Genomic DNA, 18381 nt, shown 5'->3' with positions numbered 1-18381 from the left:
TTACACACAACATAATGTCCCCCACAGCATCTTGTGCTCAGTGTGAACATGCTCTCATCAGTGAAGAGCATGAAATGCTAGTGGCAGACCTACAAATTCTGGTGTTCTCTTGCAAATGCCAATCGAGCTGCATGGTGCTGAGCTATGTGCAGGGGTCCCACTACAGGACATCAGGCCCTTATGCCACTCTAATTAAGTCTGCTTCAGACAGTTTGGTCCAAAACATGCACACCGATAGCCTGCTGAAGGTCATTCTATAGGGATCTAGCAGTGCTCATCCTATTCCTCCCCGTACAAAGGAGCAGATACTGGTCCTGCTGCTGGATTGTTGCCCTTTTACATCCCTGTACAGCATCTCTTTTTCAGTATTTAGGTATCTGTGAGGATTTCCAATCAGGATTTAGACCATAATCATAATACTAAAACTGCTCTCCTTAGAGTTACAAATGATCTTATCACCTGATCATGGTTATATCTCTTTATTAGTGCCATTGGATCTTAGCGCTACATTCAACACTATTGACCACAACATTCTTTTGCATAGACAAAAAAAATTGTTTGTGGCATTAATAGAAGTGCATTCGCATGGTTTAAATCATAGTTATATGACCACCATCAATTCGTAGAAGTGAATGAAGAAGTATCATATCGATCATCATACAGTATGGAGTACCTCAAGGCTCAGTACTAGGGTTGTTACTCTTCACGCTTTACATGTGCAGCAGCTAGAGTTCTTACTAGAACAAAGAAGTATGACCATATTAGCCCGACACATCTCTTTAACCTGGTTTACACATAACACACTAATACGCTTCTAATATCCAAATCCGTTTTTAGGCTGCATTAATTAGGTAAACCGGAACCGGGGAACACTTCCCATAACGCCTGATGTACTTGCTACATCGTTAGAAGTATGGCATCTACACTAATACTAGTCTGTTTCTCTCTTATTCCGAGGTCACCGTAGCCACAAGATCCAGTCTGTGTCCTGGTCAGAGGGTAACTGCAGTCACCCGGATCCAGTGGTGGACAGTAACAGAGTAGCTTTACTTCGTTACTCTACCTAAGTACATTTTTCAAGTATCTGTACTTTACTGGAGTAGTTTTATTTTGAGTAACTTTGACTTTTACTTCAATAAATTCCAAAGCATAAAATCATACTTTTAACTTCACTACATTTCATAAAACATATCGTTACTCCCTATAATATATCACATGGTCCGACATGCAGAAGCGGTGTCTGATTCATCATGAACAAACTGAGTCTTTTCAAAATAAAATTTTTAATTGGATCGCAAATCGCACCAAACGATTCGTTTACAAATTATAATTATCCGATTGCAGCCTACTGTCTATGGATTGCAGCTGTTCTGGAGTCGACCACTCACTGATTCAAATGAACCATTTAGTGCGAGTCTCCAGAAGTAAGAACCGGGAGATCTTGTGAGTGCGCGTGCGTCTGATGTTGCTAAAAGTAAGTTATTAATGTCTAAATTTTGGATTAATTATTGGAACTGAAAATCATATTTAGGTAAAAATTGTCAGTTGTTCGGGAACTAAATCCGGAGTAAAGAGTGATCTCTTTAAGCCCACTGAAATGCTCGAGTGCAGACGATGCAGACACATCAATCTCTGTCTCTGTGTTTTAGGTAAAAAAATAAATTAAAAAATAATATTTAAATAACACAATTAATACAATAACTCATGCACGTTCAAATTCCTCGCTGCCGTAATGGTAACAGTTTTATAAAAATGCTACCATCCATGTCCTGTGACGTCTGTTTTTATATTGTTTATCAACAGTAACGTTATACATATGTTTATTATTTGGATTAACTAGACGAGTAGACAGACATGAATGTTTATTCATAACCGTTCTGAAAATAAGTAAATATTGTTAGCTGATGCTAACTGTCTAGCTAACAAGCTTGCTGGTGTTAAGTTGAGGTAATTTTTATAAATAATGTCCAAATATTTTTATTCAACCACCTATATATATAGATTACATCTGGGGAGAAAAGAAAGGATGTGATGTTCAGAACATGGTAACTACAGTAATTATCAAAGTGGGAAGAGATGCACCCTGGTTGTGCAGGGGTGGACAAGGTTTGAGAAGGAAAAAATCATTATGAAAATATAATTATATTTCCCTTAAAATGTTCTTCCTAACTTCAAGCCTTATTATCATGTCATATACTTTGTTCTTACTGGTAAAAATCAGATGGTCATCTCTGTTTTCTCTCAGGTACATCACAGTGTAAGCTTCACAGTTAACATCACTCTCATCAGCGTAGTCCATATCAACAACAAAAATATATCTTGACTCCATATAAGTGGTTATTTTGGAGAAATCCCAGGTATTTTGAGCAGTAGGATTATAAAAAAATATGTGTTAATATAAAATTCAATTAAGTAGCCTATATACAATTGCAAACATCTATCTTTCAGTACTTTTTTACATAAGTACATAAAAAATTTAGTACTTTTGTACTATCACTTGAGTAAAATTGAAAAAGGAGTACTTTTACTCTTACTGGAGTAATATTTTATTATATGTATCTGTACTTTTACTCAAGTACTTGATTTGTGTACTTTGTCCACCACTGCCCGGATCCAGTATGTATACAGCCCAGATGGTGGATCAGCACATAGAAAGCACCTCTACATCCCTGAATGTCAGCTGAGACCAGGACAACTAGATGAGCCCCAGATCCAGATCCCCTGTAAAGACCTTTTCTTAGACGATCACCGGGACAAGACTGCCTTTGCTGCAGCCTGGAATTGAACTGCTGGTTTTAACTGGCCAGAGTAGAACTGGCCCCCTGACTGAGACTGGTTTCTCCCTAGGTTTTTTCTCCATTCTGTCACTGATGCAGTTTTGGTTACTTGGCGCAGTCACCTCTGGCTTGCTTAGTTAGGGACACTTCATTTACACTAAGTAGCCATTCAAAAGGCCCTTTTTACCACCGCGGGTACCGCCGCCGCGGCGTTTGTAAAGTGCATTTGCAGCTTTTGACCGCTGAGTGGCGCTTTAACCACAAGTTATCAAACAAGCGCATCAAAGCACATTTTTGCAAATTAACGTCAATTTTGCCTCGGTGATGTGTTACACTTGACTGCTTCAGTCTCGGAAAATGAAAGAAAAACACTATAGTTTAATTTTTTTTATAAATTTTATATTTAATAGTCACAGATGAAAGTTTGGTATTTATGAAGTTATATGCATTTCTTAGAACGAATTCAAGCAGGATAAATGTCAAGTCTGTGCCTGAGTCTGTGCTTATATTTTCTAAGCTACATGGTATTAAACCATATTTTAGATTTGACATTTAAAATGTGTGCAGTATTATTTATATTATATTAATTATGCATTATATTATTCAAAAGAAATTGTGGTTTACTTTGCATCGGAGCATTAAACGTGATAGCCTATTTTAGGGGGGTAGGCTACATGGATTAATATGCAAAATGTCAATATTTTAATATATTATGCCTATATTTTAATTTATATTTTAAATATAAATATATTTTTTTCCTTTAATAAAACAACATGTATTTTTGTTATTTGTTACCTGTCCTTTATTTTGACATAATTTATTGGGAAAAAGACATTTGTCTGTAAACTGATTAAGAAATTGCTGCATGTTTAAATGTGAAGCACTGTATAATTTCGTTCCCATTATTTAGGCCTAATTTGCATAAAACAAGAAACAAATAAAATTAAACCGGCGCGATTAAATCTTTGAAACTCTAAAGAATTAATAAAACGTTAAATAACTATTATTGATGAGGTAAATAGGCTGTGTGCATTTCAGTATCGAAGGAAAAAAAATCATGATTAACAATATGTCAAAGTGCTCACGCCGAATGTCTGGTGAACGACTGCTGTTTCCAGTGAATATGTGTGCGAGGCACCAGCACGATAAAACAGCTGAAACAAAATAATACTTAATTTTTGGTCACACATAAGGCATAATTCAAAAATGCAAAGTGTTGGTAGTTTGAAAAAATAATAACAGAGTTAATATTAATTATTGCTAAATGCTGGACCGTTCCCATTTCGCTCTGCATATGGAACCTGAAGATTTTTTAAACCAAGAATGTACTGAAATGAAATTAAAACATTTAGCTTATATATATATATATATATATATATATATATATATATATATATATATATATATATATATATATACATACACACATATGCCTTATATTTATTTACTGTTTAATAAAAATAGCATGCATATGATCCTTTGTGTAAAGGTCTTCTTTTAATTTTTGTTTTGTAGATTGTAGCCTAAGACTATCCTACATTTTAAAAATTAACAAATTGTAATGGCAGGTGGCAGTAGTTTCGTGAATGTTTTTAACACGTGACTGAATTACAGTTACCACCGCCGTACATGCGGTGGTAAGGCCCAGATAGACTGGCCACCTACTGTACAGCGATATCATTGACTTGATTGCTAATGATTGCACAGAAACAATTTGAACTGAGCTGAGCTTCATGATGACATCACTGAATTCAATGATGAACTGCCTTTAACTGTCATTTTGCATTATTGGCACACTGTTCTCCTAATTAAAGGGTTAGTTCAGCCAAATATAAAATTATGTCATTAATAACTTACCCGAGTCAGTCTATTGTTCGTTATCTGGCTCGGCTCGGTGTTAATCTTCAGTTCTCTCTTCACAGTAGTTCAGTCAGTGTACTGTTTGAGTGCATGCATTACTCCGGGATATTGGTTTGTTTGAACTCAGAGGGAGTGTCAGCCACATTAAAAAAGTTAACAGCTTAAGTCATTTGTGGATTAATGCATATTGGAGACGTGAACCGTTTAAATCGATTCAGTTCGATTTGGTCAACTGGTTCAAAAAGATCCGGTTACTTCGAATTATTCGTTTGTGAACCGGATATCACAAACTGCTTTGATTTGAACTTTCTCTCACAACAGACACGGAAGAGAAGACAATTATGAATAAAGTCGTATTTTTTGCTATTTTTGGACAAAAATGTATTTTCGATGCTTCAAAAAATTCTAACTGACCCTCTGATGTCACATGGACAACTTGGATGGATGTTTTTCTTACCTTTCTGGACATGGACAGTATACCGTTCACACAGCTTCAATGGAGTGGCTGAGAGCTCTCGGACTAAATCTAAAATATCTTAAACTGTGTTCCAAAGATAAACGGAGGTCTTACAGGTTTGGAACAACATGAGGGTAAGTTATTAATGACATAATTTTAATATTTGGTTGAACTAACCCTTTAATGTTGTTCAGTTGCTTTGACACAATACATTTTTTTTAAAGCCCTATATAAATAAAGGTGACAACTATTTTATTTCACATAAAAAATATACACAAATAATAAATTTTTCACTCAAAAACAAGTATATAAACTCAGATTAATGAGGTCTACATTAAATCACTTCCAAAAATGAATACGAAACCAATCCTAAAAGAAATTCTGTAGATAATTTCATGTTCAATAAGCAAATGAAAGAACTTTTCTGCTCTGATCTGTCACATATTAGAGGTTCATGGATCACAGTTGACATGCGATATGTACAGATGACTTGAACACTGTTTTATATGCATGTGATTTGCAGATTAATTTGCCATTTGCATGTTCATAGAATAAAAATAAGAAATGAGAACTCAATTCAATACTCACTCGCTGTTCTCGCACACAATCAAAGTCCGCACAAGCATGTAGAGATGTGTTTCAGACACGGAAATACAGAATTGCATACATGTACACAAAATTAACTTATGTCAAAAACACTTCACGGCATTGTCATTGTGCTTTAATTTTTTTTTTTTTTAATAGTTGAACCCCTAAAATACTATATAATAGCCATATATGAACGTAACTGGTTCGTAGTGTAAAAAAGTTTGGAGACCCCTGCTCTAGCAGACACAATGGTGAATGCTGCCAGCATGACCGGTGTCTGAAGCACATGGGAATCAATGGCAATCCTGTTGGATCACGTGGCCCGTGACATCATAGGCGGATGCCCGGAAGCACAAAAGGGCACCTATTGAATATGTCACCAACTTAGTTGTCTGATGGAGATGTAAACAGGCAGGACGAAGGCTTGGCGAGAGGAAGCAGTGTCTCGTCTCCTCTTGGTGAACCATGGTAACATGCATAACCCAAAACATTTCCTTTCTAGGGAACTCCATGTTGCATCCTCTAGCAGTCACATAGGGGAACAAAATGCAGATGATGCCATGCCAAGGCACATCCCTGTCCACCTGGTGATAGACCAAGGAAGTGACCAACATAAACTTTTCAACCTAAGCCAACCTAAGCCACTGATGCCTCGAGCCACTCACATAACTTGACAGAAAGGGGGAACCAGATTCAGATAAAAGGGAACATATCGCCCAAGTTAAGAACATGGCTGTCATCAGATAGCTATGCTACAGTATGTTAGAAATACTAGCCTGGATACACAAGACCACTGAAGAGGCTAAACTATAAAGCCTCTGGGGAAGCTCAAATAGATTGCTACTTAAATCAAGGTGATTAGCTGCTGAACTAGAACACAGCAATCTTTAGATCGCTACATCCTAAGGGTCTTATGGAGGCTCGTACACCAAGAATGAACAAAACAAAGCTAGTCCTGATGGTCAGGTAAAATATTTCTGCAAAGCTGCCCAGACCACAGAGAGTGGGCTGTCTAATTACAACCCAAGAAGAGGAGACAGCACTGTCTAGTAGGGATGTGCAATTTGGGGAAAATATCTAATTTCAATGTTTGAAAGATACTGGTATTACGATTTGATTTGCGATCAAAATTTTGCAAAGTCAATCTTCAGCTTACTATTGTCAATAGTGTGCAGCACAGTATGGGTATCATAAACAATATAAATCATCACAGAAATTCTTATGGTTTCTATTAAAACAACTACAAAATTAATTTTTGTAGTTTGTTTTGGCCATTATTCCAATATGAATTACTGTTGTTCTATTGTTACCCATCTGATAGATTACATCCCACAACTAGAAGCCATCAGATACCAATAGACACCATTATAGATTACATTAAAGCCAAGGTTGCACGTGTGCATCAAGCCTCATCCATATTCACAAATGTGCACATGGAGACTTGAGGTGTGGAGCCACACTTGAGTATAGGCGAACATTATGAGACAGGACGTCTGTGTGCGGCGAGTGTAACATTAAACGGCTCCTCCGTGAGATGCGGCAGAAATGAGCGAGTATAAGAAGCCTTCAGAGACACAGGCAGCTGGCTAGAGCAGTGCTGATTGGGGAGAACAGAGGTGGGCTCACTCTATTAGTTATTAAAACTGTCACTCAAGGCTGGCAGTCAGGCATATGCTCTGGAACAGAGTAATATCACGTCCACATTGCAGGCTTTGCGGTTAGCAAAACCACAACATCTCCAATTGCAATTGCGACTCAATTTAATCGCACAGCCCTACTTTCTAGGAGAGGGCTCAAGGAGACCCCTACTTAAAACCTTAAGCAGGGGAGCAATCACTGAGCTAGCACATAGCTATCCTTAGATAGTTAGGCTATAGGAAAGGGCAACAGCTAGCACATAGCTGTCCCCAGCTATGTTTCCAGGAGAGGGCTCACTTCAACTTGCCAGTTAAAACAAAGCCTCAGATAACTGTGTAAGTAAGCTCGCCCTGCTATAACAGTGACTACAATATAACCATCCATTAGATGGCTATACTAAGGAGGTCCCCAATTAGTGTCAGTACCACAGTAGGCTAGCAAAGCACTGTGTTATAGACCAGGAGTTCACAAGAGGGAGATCCAGACTATCAATAAATGATTTGCTAAAGAGATAACACGTAACATCATTTGCATGATGTAAGCAGTTGCCATAACACTAGTGGCTGGACACAGCTATCCTCGAATAGCAGTTCCCTCACATAAGGCTGAAGTTTGCCATGACCACAGGGTGGGCCATCAGACTCAGAAGGGCAAACAGCACAGCCTAGGCAAAGGGGCTCAAGGAGACCACTACTTAAAAACCCCAAAAGGGGAGCAGTCTCCAAGCAGAAAAAAACTATCCTCAAATAGCAGATTCCTAGACAAAAAATTTGTACTTACTTGAGAGATCTTGTGCCAAGGGACAACCCAACCTACTTTTAGAAGCCAGGCTAGAACATAGCTGCCCACAGACCGCTATATTCCAGAGCAAAGCAAGCTTGAGCTGGAGCATAACCCTCCACAGACAACTACACTCTCAGCAGAGGCTGTTCACTTAAAGCCCTGAAGAGGGGGGAGCATTCCACTCAGTCCAAACTTACTAAGCGGGATTCAGAGGGACCGCCCACTTTCCCCCTAACATTCCCCCTAACCACTCTATGTGCTGAAACACCCTGGGAAAAAAGCTTGCAATCATCTCTACACAGAGCATTTAAATATATCCACACACACTGAGACTCTCCAAAAACAATAACATGCATATTACAGAGGCGGGGCCAAGCTGAATATAGCTCCGCCCGTAATCTAGAAAGATCAGGGCTGAACAACTCTGTTCTCACACTACATTGTCATAATGACCCAAATGCTTTCTGTCGCTAATGACACGTTAGGAGAGGGTGTGCTTTCTCAATGGAAAGACTCATACTGAGTGCATTCAGAGCCCTCAAGCACTGAATGCACAAACCCCTGACCAAGTCACATGATGCATTGATCATGTACTTCTTCAAGTGCCCTTGGGCATGGAGGCACACACTTTCTACACCATTCACCTGCTTTGGTATCTCACACGTACTTCAAACAGATGGCTCCTGAAGACAAAAGTAGGTGACGTTTTCAGCAGGTGCCCTTTTATGCTCCAGAGCATCCAGCTATGATGTCATGGGCCATGTGGACCAATAGAATTGGCATTGTTTAACACGTGTTTCAGACGCCAGTCATGCTGGCAGCTTTTCCCATTGTGTCTGTTGGAGGATGCAGCATGGAGTATCCTGGAAGGGGAACTAGTTGACAAAAGTGGATGTTAAGAGCAAGCTGACTGAGTTAAGTCTGTTTGCTTCTGACTGTTGTCACCATCCCAAGAACTTAATTTACATTAAGACAAACCAACATAAATCAAGACCAATCATGCCTGGTTTTCTATTTTCCAATGTGCACTCCTTACGCTTCAAGTGCGATGAGTTATACAGTATAGCTGTTAATAATAGCTCAGCAGTTATTGCTGTATCCGAGACCTGGCTAAATGCTGATATCCCAGACTCAACTGTAACTCTGCCTGGTATACAATATCTGGATCGTGAGGGCTGTGGGGGAGGAGGAGTCGCTTTGTTTGTCGATGAAAACATCACTCAGATTCGACTGACTCATGTAGAAGAAGACAAACATGAAGCATTGTGGGTCTGGTTACGTCCCAGTCGTCTTCCTCGAGGGTTAAGCTGTATTATTGCTGCTGTGCTCTATTTTCCTCCACAATCTTCAACAACAGCACAACCTGACACACTAATCACTCAGTACCTGGATCATTGCCTTAGGTATATTGAATGCAACTACCAACAGGCTGCAATTGTCATACTTGGTGATACAAATAAGTACAAGTCTGAAACCATCTGCAGCAGACATGGTCTGAAACATATAGTGGCTGGAGCAACAAGAAAGACCAGTCAATTAGACTCAATCTTTACTAACATTTCCTCCATGTTTGAGTCACCAGAGCATTTGCCTCCTGTTGGCTCCTCTGACCATGAAACTATCCTACTAAATGCTGGAAACTGGCCCATCAAGCCTGTTAAGCACATTTTTTTGTAGAAAACATACTTCTGAAACAAACAGGCAACTGGGCCTTCTCATGAATACCTCTGATTTTTCTCACATTTATGAGGCTACGGACCCTGAGTCTAAGGTTAGTGCCTTCACTTCCATGATCAAGTCTATCTTAGATAAAACAATTCCATTTAAGAAAGTCTCTATCACAAATAATGATAAACCTTGGATGACCATACAAATCAAAGATTTGCTAAAAGAAAGACAGCGTGCCTTTTGTTCTGGGAATAAAACATCCTGCAGTAAACTAAAAACAACTATTGCCAAAAAAATTAAGAACGCAAAGAAACAATATTATAAACATGAGGTCGAGAAACGGCAAAAAATCAAGCCTAAGCAATGATTGATTTTACTCGAGCTTTTGACACAATTGATCATTGTCAACTGCTCTATGCCTTAGCTGACATGAATGTCAGACGACCGCTCTGGCTCAGTGTAAGGAACTATCTGAGTAACAGAGAGCAAAAGGTGAAGTGGGGCTCCTGTGTGTCTAACTCCTATCCAATTGCAGCTGGTGTCACTCAGGGGGGTCTTCTATTCCCTCTGCTTTTTGTCATTGCCATAAACAGCCTGGATTCCTTTCTGCCTCCCTCAGTAATTCCGGTCAAATATGCTGATGATTTAACAATTACTGAATTTTTAATGGGATCCCTACCAGGATTAACTCAGAAGGCCTTGGACTCAGTGGCGGATTGGGGACAGGAATTTTCAGTGGCAATGAACAAAGGTAAGACAGTGGACATGATCATTAGCACCAGGAAAGATGAAAACATTCCCTGCCCTCCCTCTCCCGTAATATCAGGATATGCAATTGGAAGAGTTTCCACCTTTAAACAGCTTGGAATCCAAATTTCTTCTGATCTGTCATGGGATGCCCACGTTAAGTACATGATTTCGAAGGTGCGTCCTAGAATACAATATCTCTGTGTTGCTAAAAACGCTGGTCTCTGTAGTGATGTTTTAATGAAAGTATATCTGACATTTATACGGCCAGTCCTTGAGTATGCTAGCCCGGTATGGGGTGGATTACCTAAAGGTCTCTCTGATGAGCTAGAGAGGGTCCAAAAAAAAATTGCTGCCGGATAATAGGTGTTCCAACTTTTACTGTCCCATTACTGAGTGAGAGGTGCTACGAGGCCACTATACGTACTTTTACAAAACTACTCAAGGACAGTTCATCACCTCTGCATTGTTTCCTGTCTGTGGCTCCAAAACCTACTTACCTATTACGGCAGCATAGGGAGTTTGTTGTGCCCAGGAGTAAATCAAAAAGACATGAACTTTCTTTTATTCCACGTGCTCTTAAACTGTTTTCTAAATAATTTACAGTTTGTTTTGTTTTTTGTATGAAGCCTGTTTTGTTTAATTTATGAATTGTATATAAGGTTGTTTCGAGTATGTGTTATGTTTGATACATTTCAGGGTTTTGTTCTTCAATATCCTGCGTTGTCAAACTCTAAATAAAACTAACTAAAAGACTGAATCCCATATTGATAAAATGCGTTCCTGTAGCTCAATTGGTAGAGCACTATGTTATCAAGCGCAAGGCTGGGGGTTCGATTCCCCGGGAACACATGATATGTAAAAATTGATAGCCTGAGTGCACTGTAAGTCGCTTTGGATAAAAGTGTCTGCTAAATGCATAAATGTAAATTTAAAATAGCATAACAAGAGATATACAAGCTAATTTTGACCGTAAACACCACAAGTGTTATAAGGATTTGAACACAACCTGGGGATTAATTTAATGTTTTTTGTTTTTTAGTCTATACAAAAATGTCCAGAAAATATATTTTTAGTAAATATATTTAAATAAATATATTTAGAAATATATTTTTACAAATATAGTTTTGGACATTTTATTGGTATATTTTGAAATATATTTAAAAAAAATATTCTTGCTGTATAGGGGTGTTCTGGTGTCATATCACAATGCATGACATCCTTAGATGACCATGTCCAAGGTTGATCCTTCACTCTCTGGTCTTTACAGGAGGAAAGTGCAGCATTTAAAGTAAATGCATAAATATAAACAGACTGGAATATATTTCACATACATTCTGCTCAACATACTTCAGTTTATTCAGTTGTCTGAGTGCATCAGAGAGTAGCTTCAGTCCTGAATCTCCTGGATGATTGTAGCTCAGATCCAGCTCTCTAAGGTGTGAAGGGTTTGATTTCAGAGCTGATGCCAGAGCAGCACAACCTTCTTCTTTCACCAAACAATGAAATAATCTACAACAACAGTGCAAGGGTTAATGTAATTAAAAAATATACAATATCCTAAACAAGTATCCCAGCAAGCTCAATCTTAAATTTGTTAAAATGTCTTAAACTGGATATTTCCAAATGGATATCAGATCTACAAAAAGCTTTTAAGTTTTAAGGTAACAAATATTTAAAATACACCATCTGTATGTTGTTTAAACATAAATTTGGAAATTGATTTGGAAATTATTACAATAAAAAATACAAATATTGATGTTAGTTGCAATTACATACATTTAAATTACCATATTTTTTGGACTATAAGTCACACCTGAGTATAAGTCCCTTCAGTCCAAAAGTATGTCATGATGAGGAAAAAAACATATATAAGTCGCACTGGACTATAAGTCGCATTTATTTAGAACCAAGAACCAAGAGAAAACATTACCAATGTGTAATAGAGCTACGCTGCTCAGTTCTCCTGTAGTCTACACTGAAAATATGGAGCACCCTCTCGTAGCTGTAGAGGGTAATGTTTTCTTAGTTCATTTCTCTTGGTTCATGTCAAATTAATTTTGATAAATAAGTCGCACCTGACTATGAAAAAAAGTGCGACTTATGGTCTGGAAAATACGATAGTTAATATTTTTAATTGACTGAGAGCACTAATTTCAACATATTCAGTTCTCTGTATAACAACACAAAATTGCATATGTACATTTGGATAATGAGTTTTGTTTGTAAAGATTTTGATGATGACACACTTTTCATTGCTAGAAGACCTGGCTGTGCATGCTCAGGTAAAAGTGCATCTTTATAAAAGCGTCATGAGACTTATGTTTCCTGAGATGACAAAAGGATGTTAAAGCCAAAAGACAAAATATTAACTTGATTTACACAGATAATCCTGCTAAAAGTTACATACTCTTGGTTCTTTATACCAGGTAAATCAATGACTTTTTACAGCCTTTTGTGACAGTTGTCTTGTGAGTCTGTGGCTCTCTTTACACTTGATATTAACCCTCTCGAGTCGACTAACACGTATAAGTGTTATTAGTCATTTTATCCTGAAAACCCCGAAAAGAACTTAAATTACACTTTCATTTTTGATCGTACAGATAAGAACAATACATCAATCAAATCTGTAAAGGGTCTACTTTTTTTGCATACAGACATAATAACAACAAAACTTGCATTTATAAAATAAGGATGTGGCGAGTGGGGCGGGGCCGAGAGGCATGGGAAAGAGGAGTGAGGCCAGGTGTAGTGATTGAAGATGAGCTGCACCTGCGCCCCACCGCCGGTATCGAGTCCCACGTAGGAGATGGAAGGATATAAAACTGGAGCGACTATAGTGAAGGACGAGAGAGGACCAGGCCTGGGACATTATTTTATGTTTGCTTTTTATTTTGAGCGCACCAGTCGTCCGTGAGGGGCTGGTGTGCTGTTTTGTGTTTATTTTTGAATTATTAAAATGTTTTGATTTTGTGCCGGTTCCCGCCTCCTTCTTCCCGATGTATATGGAGTTTTAATATCGTTACAGTGGTGCCGAAGCCCGGGAGAAGGAGGGACGCGCTGCTGAAGATCCCTCGCCGATGTGGTGAATCCGCTGTGCCCTCGAGCTGGCGAATTATGTGCCGCCATGGACGCTCTCACGATATGGAGGGGCGGCTGCCGTCCGTGAGGGAGCGGAGGAGTCGGTGCCGTTCGCCAGGGGGCCGGAGCCTGCTGCCTCCGCGATGGAATCCGGAGGGGCAGGGAACGGGGGACTCCTGCCGCTGCCCAAAATCGGAGGAGCCGTCGCCGTCCATCGGGCGGCGGAGGAGTGTCGTGCCGTCCGCCGAGGGCCGTCCAGTGCCACCGCCAGGCACCGCGGAGGAAATCACCCAGCTGGGGGAGGGCCGAGCAGCAGTGCGTCTGGGAACCGGATTTTTTTTTTAAAATTTTCCTCTCTCCCCTCTCTCGTCCCTGTCGCTCCTCCTTCCATCTCCTTTTCTCTCGCCTTGTCTGTCCTACCCCCAGGTTCCCGCAGGTCCCTGTGAGCGGTCCCCCCCGGAGGGAAGGGTGGGTGGGTGGGTGGGTGGGGGGGAGTAGAGCGCCGTCTCGGGAGCTTTTTTTCTACTTTTTTTGTGGCCTTCTTGTTTTTCAATTTGTCACTGTGCATTCAATGTTAAATAAATTAATGATACAATATGGTTACGACTGAAATTTTCTCGCGAGCCATTGAAGCTTTATGGTGCTTCGTTTGTTTTGAATAGGTTGGCTGAAACGATGGGAGGCGCTCAATATCGTCCCAAAACCTAAAGTCACGTCGCCAGTTTTGGAACATTTTGGCTTTCAACCCAATGAAAAGGGCGAGCCAGCGAATATAGGTGAGCAGATATGGAAAATTTGCTGCAAAAAGGTTCCTGTGACGTGGCAATACATCTAATTTGAGTGCATTCATATTCAGGGCTTATCTGATTTTTTTATAGATAGTATACTTTATTAGTATGATTTTTAGTGAGTTTGGTCTGTTAATATCACTGTATTAGTACATTAAGCCATGTTAAGCGTTTTGGACGGTAAGCGTTTTAGAGTGTCCCCTGACATCCAGCGCAGCTGCCCCCTCAAGCATCAGGTCATGGATCAACATCAAAAATAACAGCTGAGACTGGCCGACAGTTAGGAGTAGCTGAAGCCTTTGTGAAATCTGTCAAATATAGCCATGAAAGTAACAGATAATGAGCTCACACTCTTTCTGCATGAGGAGTGCATTGACTCCAACACGAATCCAGTGTCCTGGTGGGCCAGTGGTGATGCGATAATCAGTCTAGATTTCCCCTGCTGTCCAAAGTCGCGCACAAATATGTGTAATACATGTTATGACTCTTTGATTTCTTTAAAAAAAATTATTGGAAAACGCATGTTCTTTTTGCTGTTTGGCGTTTAAAAATAAACAAAAATGTTTTAAAATGTGTCTCTGTCAGTTAAAAAAGCAACAATATATGCTACATAATTCAACGATAGAGCTTTGTATGCAGCAAAATCAGGATAAATTAGTTATGTAAAAAAAGAAAAAACGGCGGTAATACCGCATACCGCGTTATTGAGCCACCCATAATAACCGCAGGGGAAATTTCTTAACCGCGACAGCCCTACATACAACACAAGACAACGCAGCGAGACTGTAATTCAAGTTTTTTTATTTTACTGTTTGCTTCGCGATGAGACTAATAAGACATAATTCACCCCAAAAAGATGTGATGTGGTTGAGGATTGGAGATTTGGATTTCATCAGAAAAAAAGAATGAAGCACTTTATTCAGAAGAGATCATAAACATGAGTAAGTATCTTTTTATTAATTTATATACTTGTACTAGTTTAATTTATATACTTGTAACGTGTAAACATTTTACTAATTAGACTTTTCCAAACTATAATTCCTGACTAAATGTGTAATCAAGTGAAACATTATTAAGTTTCAATAACGATGTACACTACTATACCATTCAAAAGCTTGATGTAAAAATATAAATGTAACAAATAAATGTAACTCTAACAAATGTTACAAACAATGCTGTTTCTTTCAAATCTTTCAATCCCCCCCCCCAAAAAAAAATCTGTAAAATATTCTCAGCTCTTTTCAAAATTATTATTAATAATAATAATAATAATAATAATAATAATAATAATAATAATAATAATAATAATAATAATGACAATATTTTTTTTTTTTTTTGTAGAAAATCAGATTGTTAAAAGGATTTCTGAATGATTTTGTGACTGGAGTATTGATGCAAAAAAATCAGTTTGAAAGTCATCTTTAACTGCACTCGCAAGTGGATATTGAATTATGTTGTGGGATAATTAAATACATTCTAAATAAACTACAAACATAAAATTATATACATTTATTTTGTCCTCATATTCGTTCTTGTAACTCTTCCCTCTCAGCCATACACCTGACAGAATGGCTCATTATGCAGCTCATTATGCAGGCCTTTGTCTTCTCAGGTGTAAATCACAATGATATTCATGATAGTTGACGCCTACGACTACGCATATGACTTTTACCAACAAAAAGTGTCTTAGAAAATTTAAATCAATATAAACAAGTAAAAAAGACGTTACATAATTTAGAAAGAAAAATTCTAGGCTACAAGCTCCAGTTCTCAAAAGTCCGGGAACCAATGTTCTGTATGTGTTTTTATGGTCTTATTCTAGTGATTTAACATTTTTAGTTTTTCACTAACCACGCATAAAAAATGTTTTTCTCAAAAACAGATTCATGTACATACATGCTGCTCACATAGCAGTTAACATAGCAGTTAGCATAGTTAACCCTCTGGATTCTAAGGGTATTTTGGGGGTCTGGAGAAGTTTTGTCATGCCCTGACATTTGTGTTTTTTTCTGTTTCTTATAAACATCTAAATGTCTAAAGTCGAATCTCAATGTAATGGGCTATAATAATATGTGAGCATATAACCATATGCGTGGTTAGTGAAAAAAAAATGTTAATTCACTTGAATAAGGCCATAAAACACACACAGAACATTGGTTCCCAGGACTTTTGAGAACAGGAGCTTGTAGCCTAGAATTTTTATTTCTAAATTATGTGAAAATCATCTTGTTTATTCACTTACAGAAAACAATATATTGATTTTAATTTTCAAAGACACTTTTTGTTGGTAAAATTAATATGCGAGTAGGCGTCAACTATCATGAATATCATTGTGATTTACACCTGAGAAGACAAAGGTTTACATAATGAGATACCTAATGACCCTTTCAGTCAGCTGTGTCACCGAGAGGGAGAAGTTACCAGAAAGAATGGGAGGACAAAATAAATGTACATAATTTTATGTTTGTAGTTTATTAAGAATATATTTAAATATCCCACAATACAATTTTATATCCACTTGGGAGTGCAGTTAAACAGTTTATTAGGAACAATCAAAGCTGACTTTCAAACTGAATTTTTGCATTACTCAAACAATCCTTCAGAAATCCTTTTAACAATCTTGTTTTCTACAAAAAACATGTATTGTTTTTATTATCATTATTATTATTAATGTTGAAAAGAGCTGGGAATATTTTTTTCAGGTTTTTTAGGGGGGATAAATTGAAAGAACAGCATTGTTTGTAACATTTGTTACAGTTACATTTATTTGTTACATTTATATTATTTAAATCAAGCTGTTGAATGGTATAGTATTGTATATTGTTATTGAAACTTAATAATATTTAACGTCTGGAATTATAGTTGGAAAAAGTCTTTGGAAAAAGTCTAACTAGTAAAATGTTTACACGTTATGTGAAAACTAGTACATATAAGTATATAAATAAATAAAAAGAGACTTACTCATGTTTACAATCTCAGCTGAATAAAGTGCTTCGTTCTTTTTTTCTGATGAAATCCAAATCTCAAATCCGCCACCACATCACATCTTTTTAGGGGTGAATTATGTCTCATTCCTCTCATCGCAAAGCAAACAGTAAAATAAAAAACTTGAAGAACAGTCTGCGCTGTCTTCTGTTTGTATGGATGTATTCCAGCCACGCGTTTCAGTGAAACATTAGAATCTGAATAGCGTTATCACAGAATATTTGTTTTCTGCAGCACTTGTTTAGTTTAAAAGTAGACATGTCAGGCTTTCTATAGATATATCTCTCATGCCGTTGAGTATTCACTGAGTTACAGTTCATTTTAATGATGCGTTTGTAAATGAAGATCAGCACAGACAAAGGCTGCAGACAGCACACCTTGTTTGTTATCTTTATTTTATAATTGCACAAAGTTTTGTTGTTATTATGTCTGTATACAGAAAAAGTAGACCCTTTATGGATTTGTTTGATGTATTGCTCTTATCTGTATGATCAAAACAGAAAGTGTAATACAAGATCTTTTTTCGGGGTTATCAAGAGAAAATGCCTCATAACGCGTATATGCATTAATCGACTCCAGAGGGTTAAAATATGATCAGTGTGATTTGATCAAGCAGACTGGATCATCACCCAATCAAAAATACAACACACAAACACCGGTCTGCATCATGTACCTTCTGCATCTAGATGAGTAATATCAGCCCACTGTACTTTAAAAAAAAATCCTCCACGGACTGTACGTTTGCCAGAATGATCTGTACTGTGATCTGTACTGTGAGTTAAATAAACCATTAAATACCTCAGTATGTTGAGTTGACAGTTTGGACTCTCCAGTCCAGCACACAGCAGCTTCATTCCTGAATCCTGCAGGAGATTGTTACTCAGGTCCAGCTCTCTCAGAGGGGAGTTTGCTGATTGTAAAACTGAAGCAACAACTTCACAGTGCTGATCAGTGAGATTACAGCCTGCCAAACTGAAAAAATGTAACTAGTATAAAGTCACGTTCTAGT

The 18381-nt window shown here is 38.0% G+C and overlaps 1 protein-coding gene across 15 annotated transcripts in view; it reads right to left on the bottom strand.

Moving 5' to 3' along the window:
- Positions 1–18381, bottom strand: part of LOC127944675 (NACHT, LRR and PYD domains-containing protein 12) — an 83544-nt gene that overhangs the window by 28160 nt on the left and 37003 nt on the right. For 8 of the 15 annotated variants that reach the window (XM_052540832.1, XM_052540840.1, XM_052540885.1 and 5 more), the window contains 2 exons: positions 18171–18344; positions 11869–12030 (listed from right to left, as the gene is read on the bottom strand). The exons of 3 other annotated variants lie outside the window; for them this stretch is intronic. In XM_052540832.1, coding sequence (XP_052396792.1) covers positions 11869–12030; positions 18171–18344 — 336 coding nt within the window. The remainder of the gene's footprint in view (positions 1–11868; positions 12031–18170; positions 18345–18381) is intronic. 4 more of the 15 variants (XM_052540902.1, XM_052540875.1, XM_052540894.1 and 1 more) reach the window with 2 other exon arrangements.

This window comes from Carassius gibelio, chromosome A3 (assembly GCF_023724105.1).
Source record: "Carassius gibelio isolate Cgi1373 ecotype wild population from Czech Republic chromosome A3, carGib1.2-hapl.c, whole genome shotgun sequence".
Taxonomy (NCBI): Eukaryota; Metazoa; Chordata; class Actinopteri; order Cypriniformes; family Cyprinidae; genus Carassius; species Carassius gibelio.
Note: the sequence above shows the minus strand (reverse complement) of the source record. Positions and strands in the feature narration are given on the sequence as shown.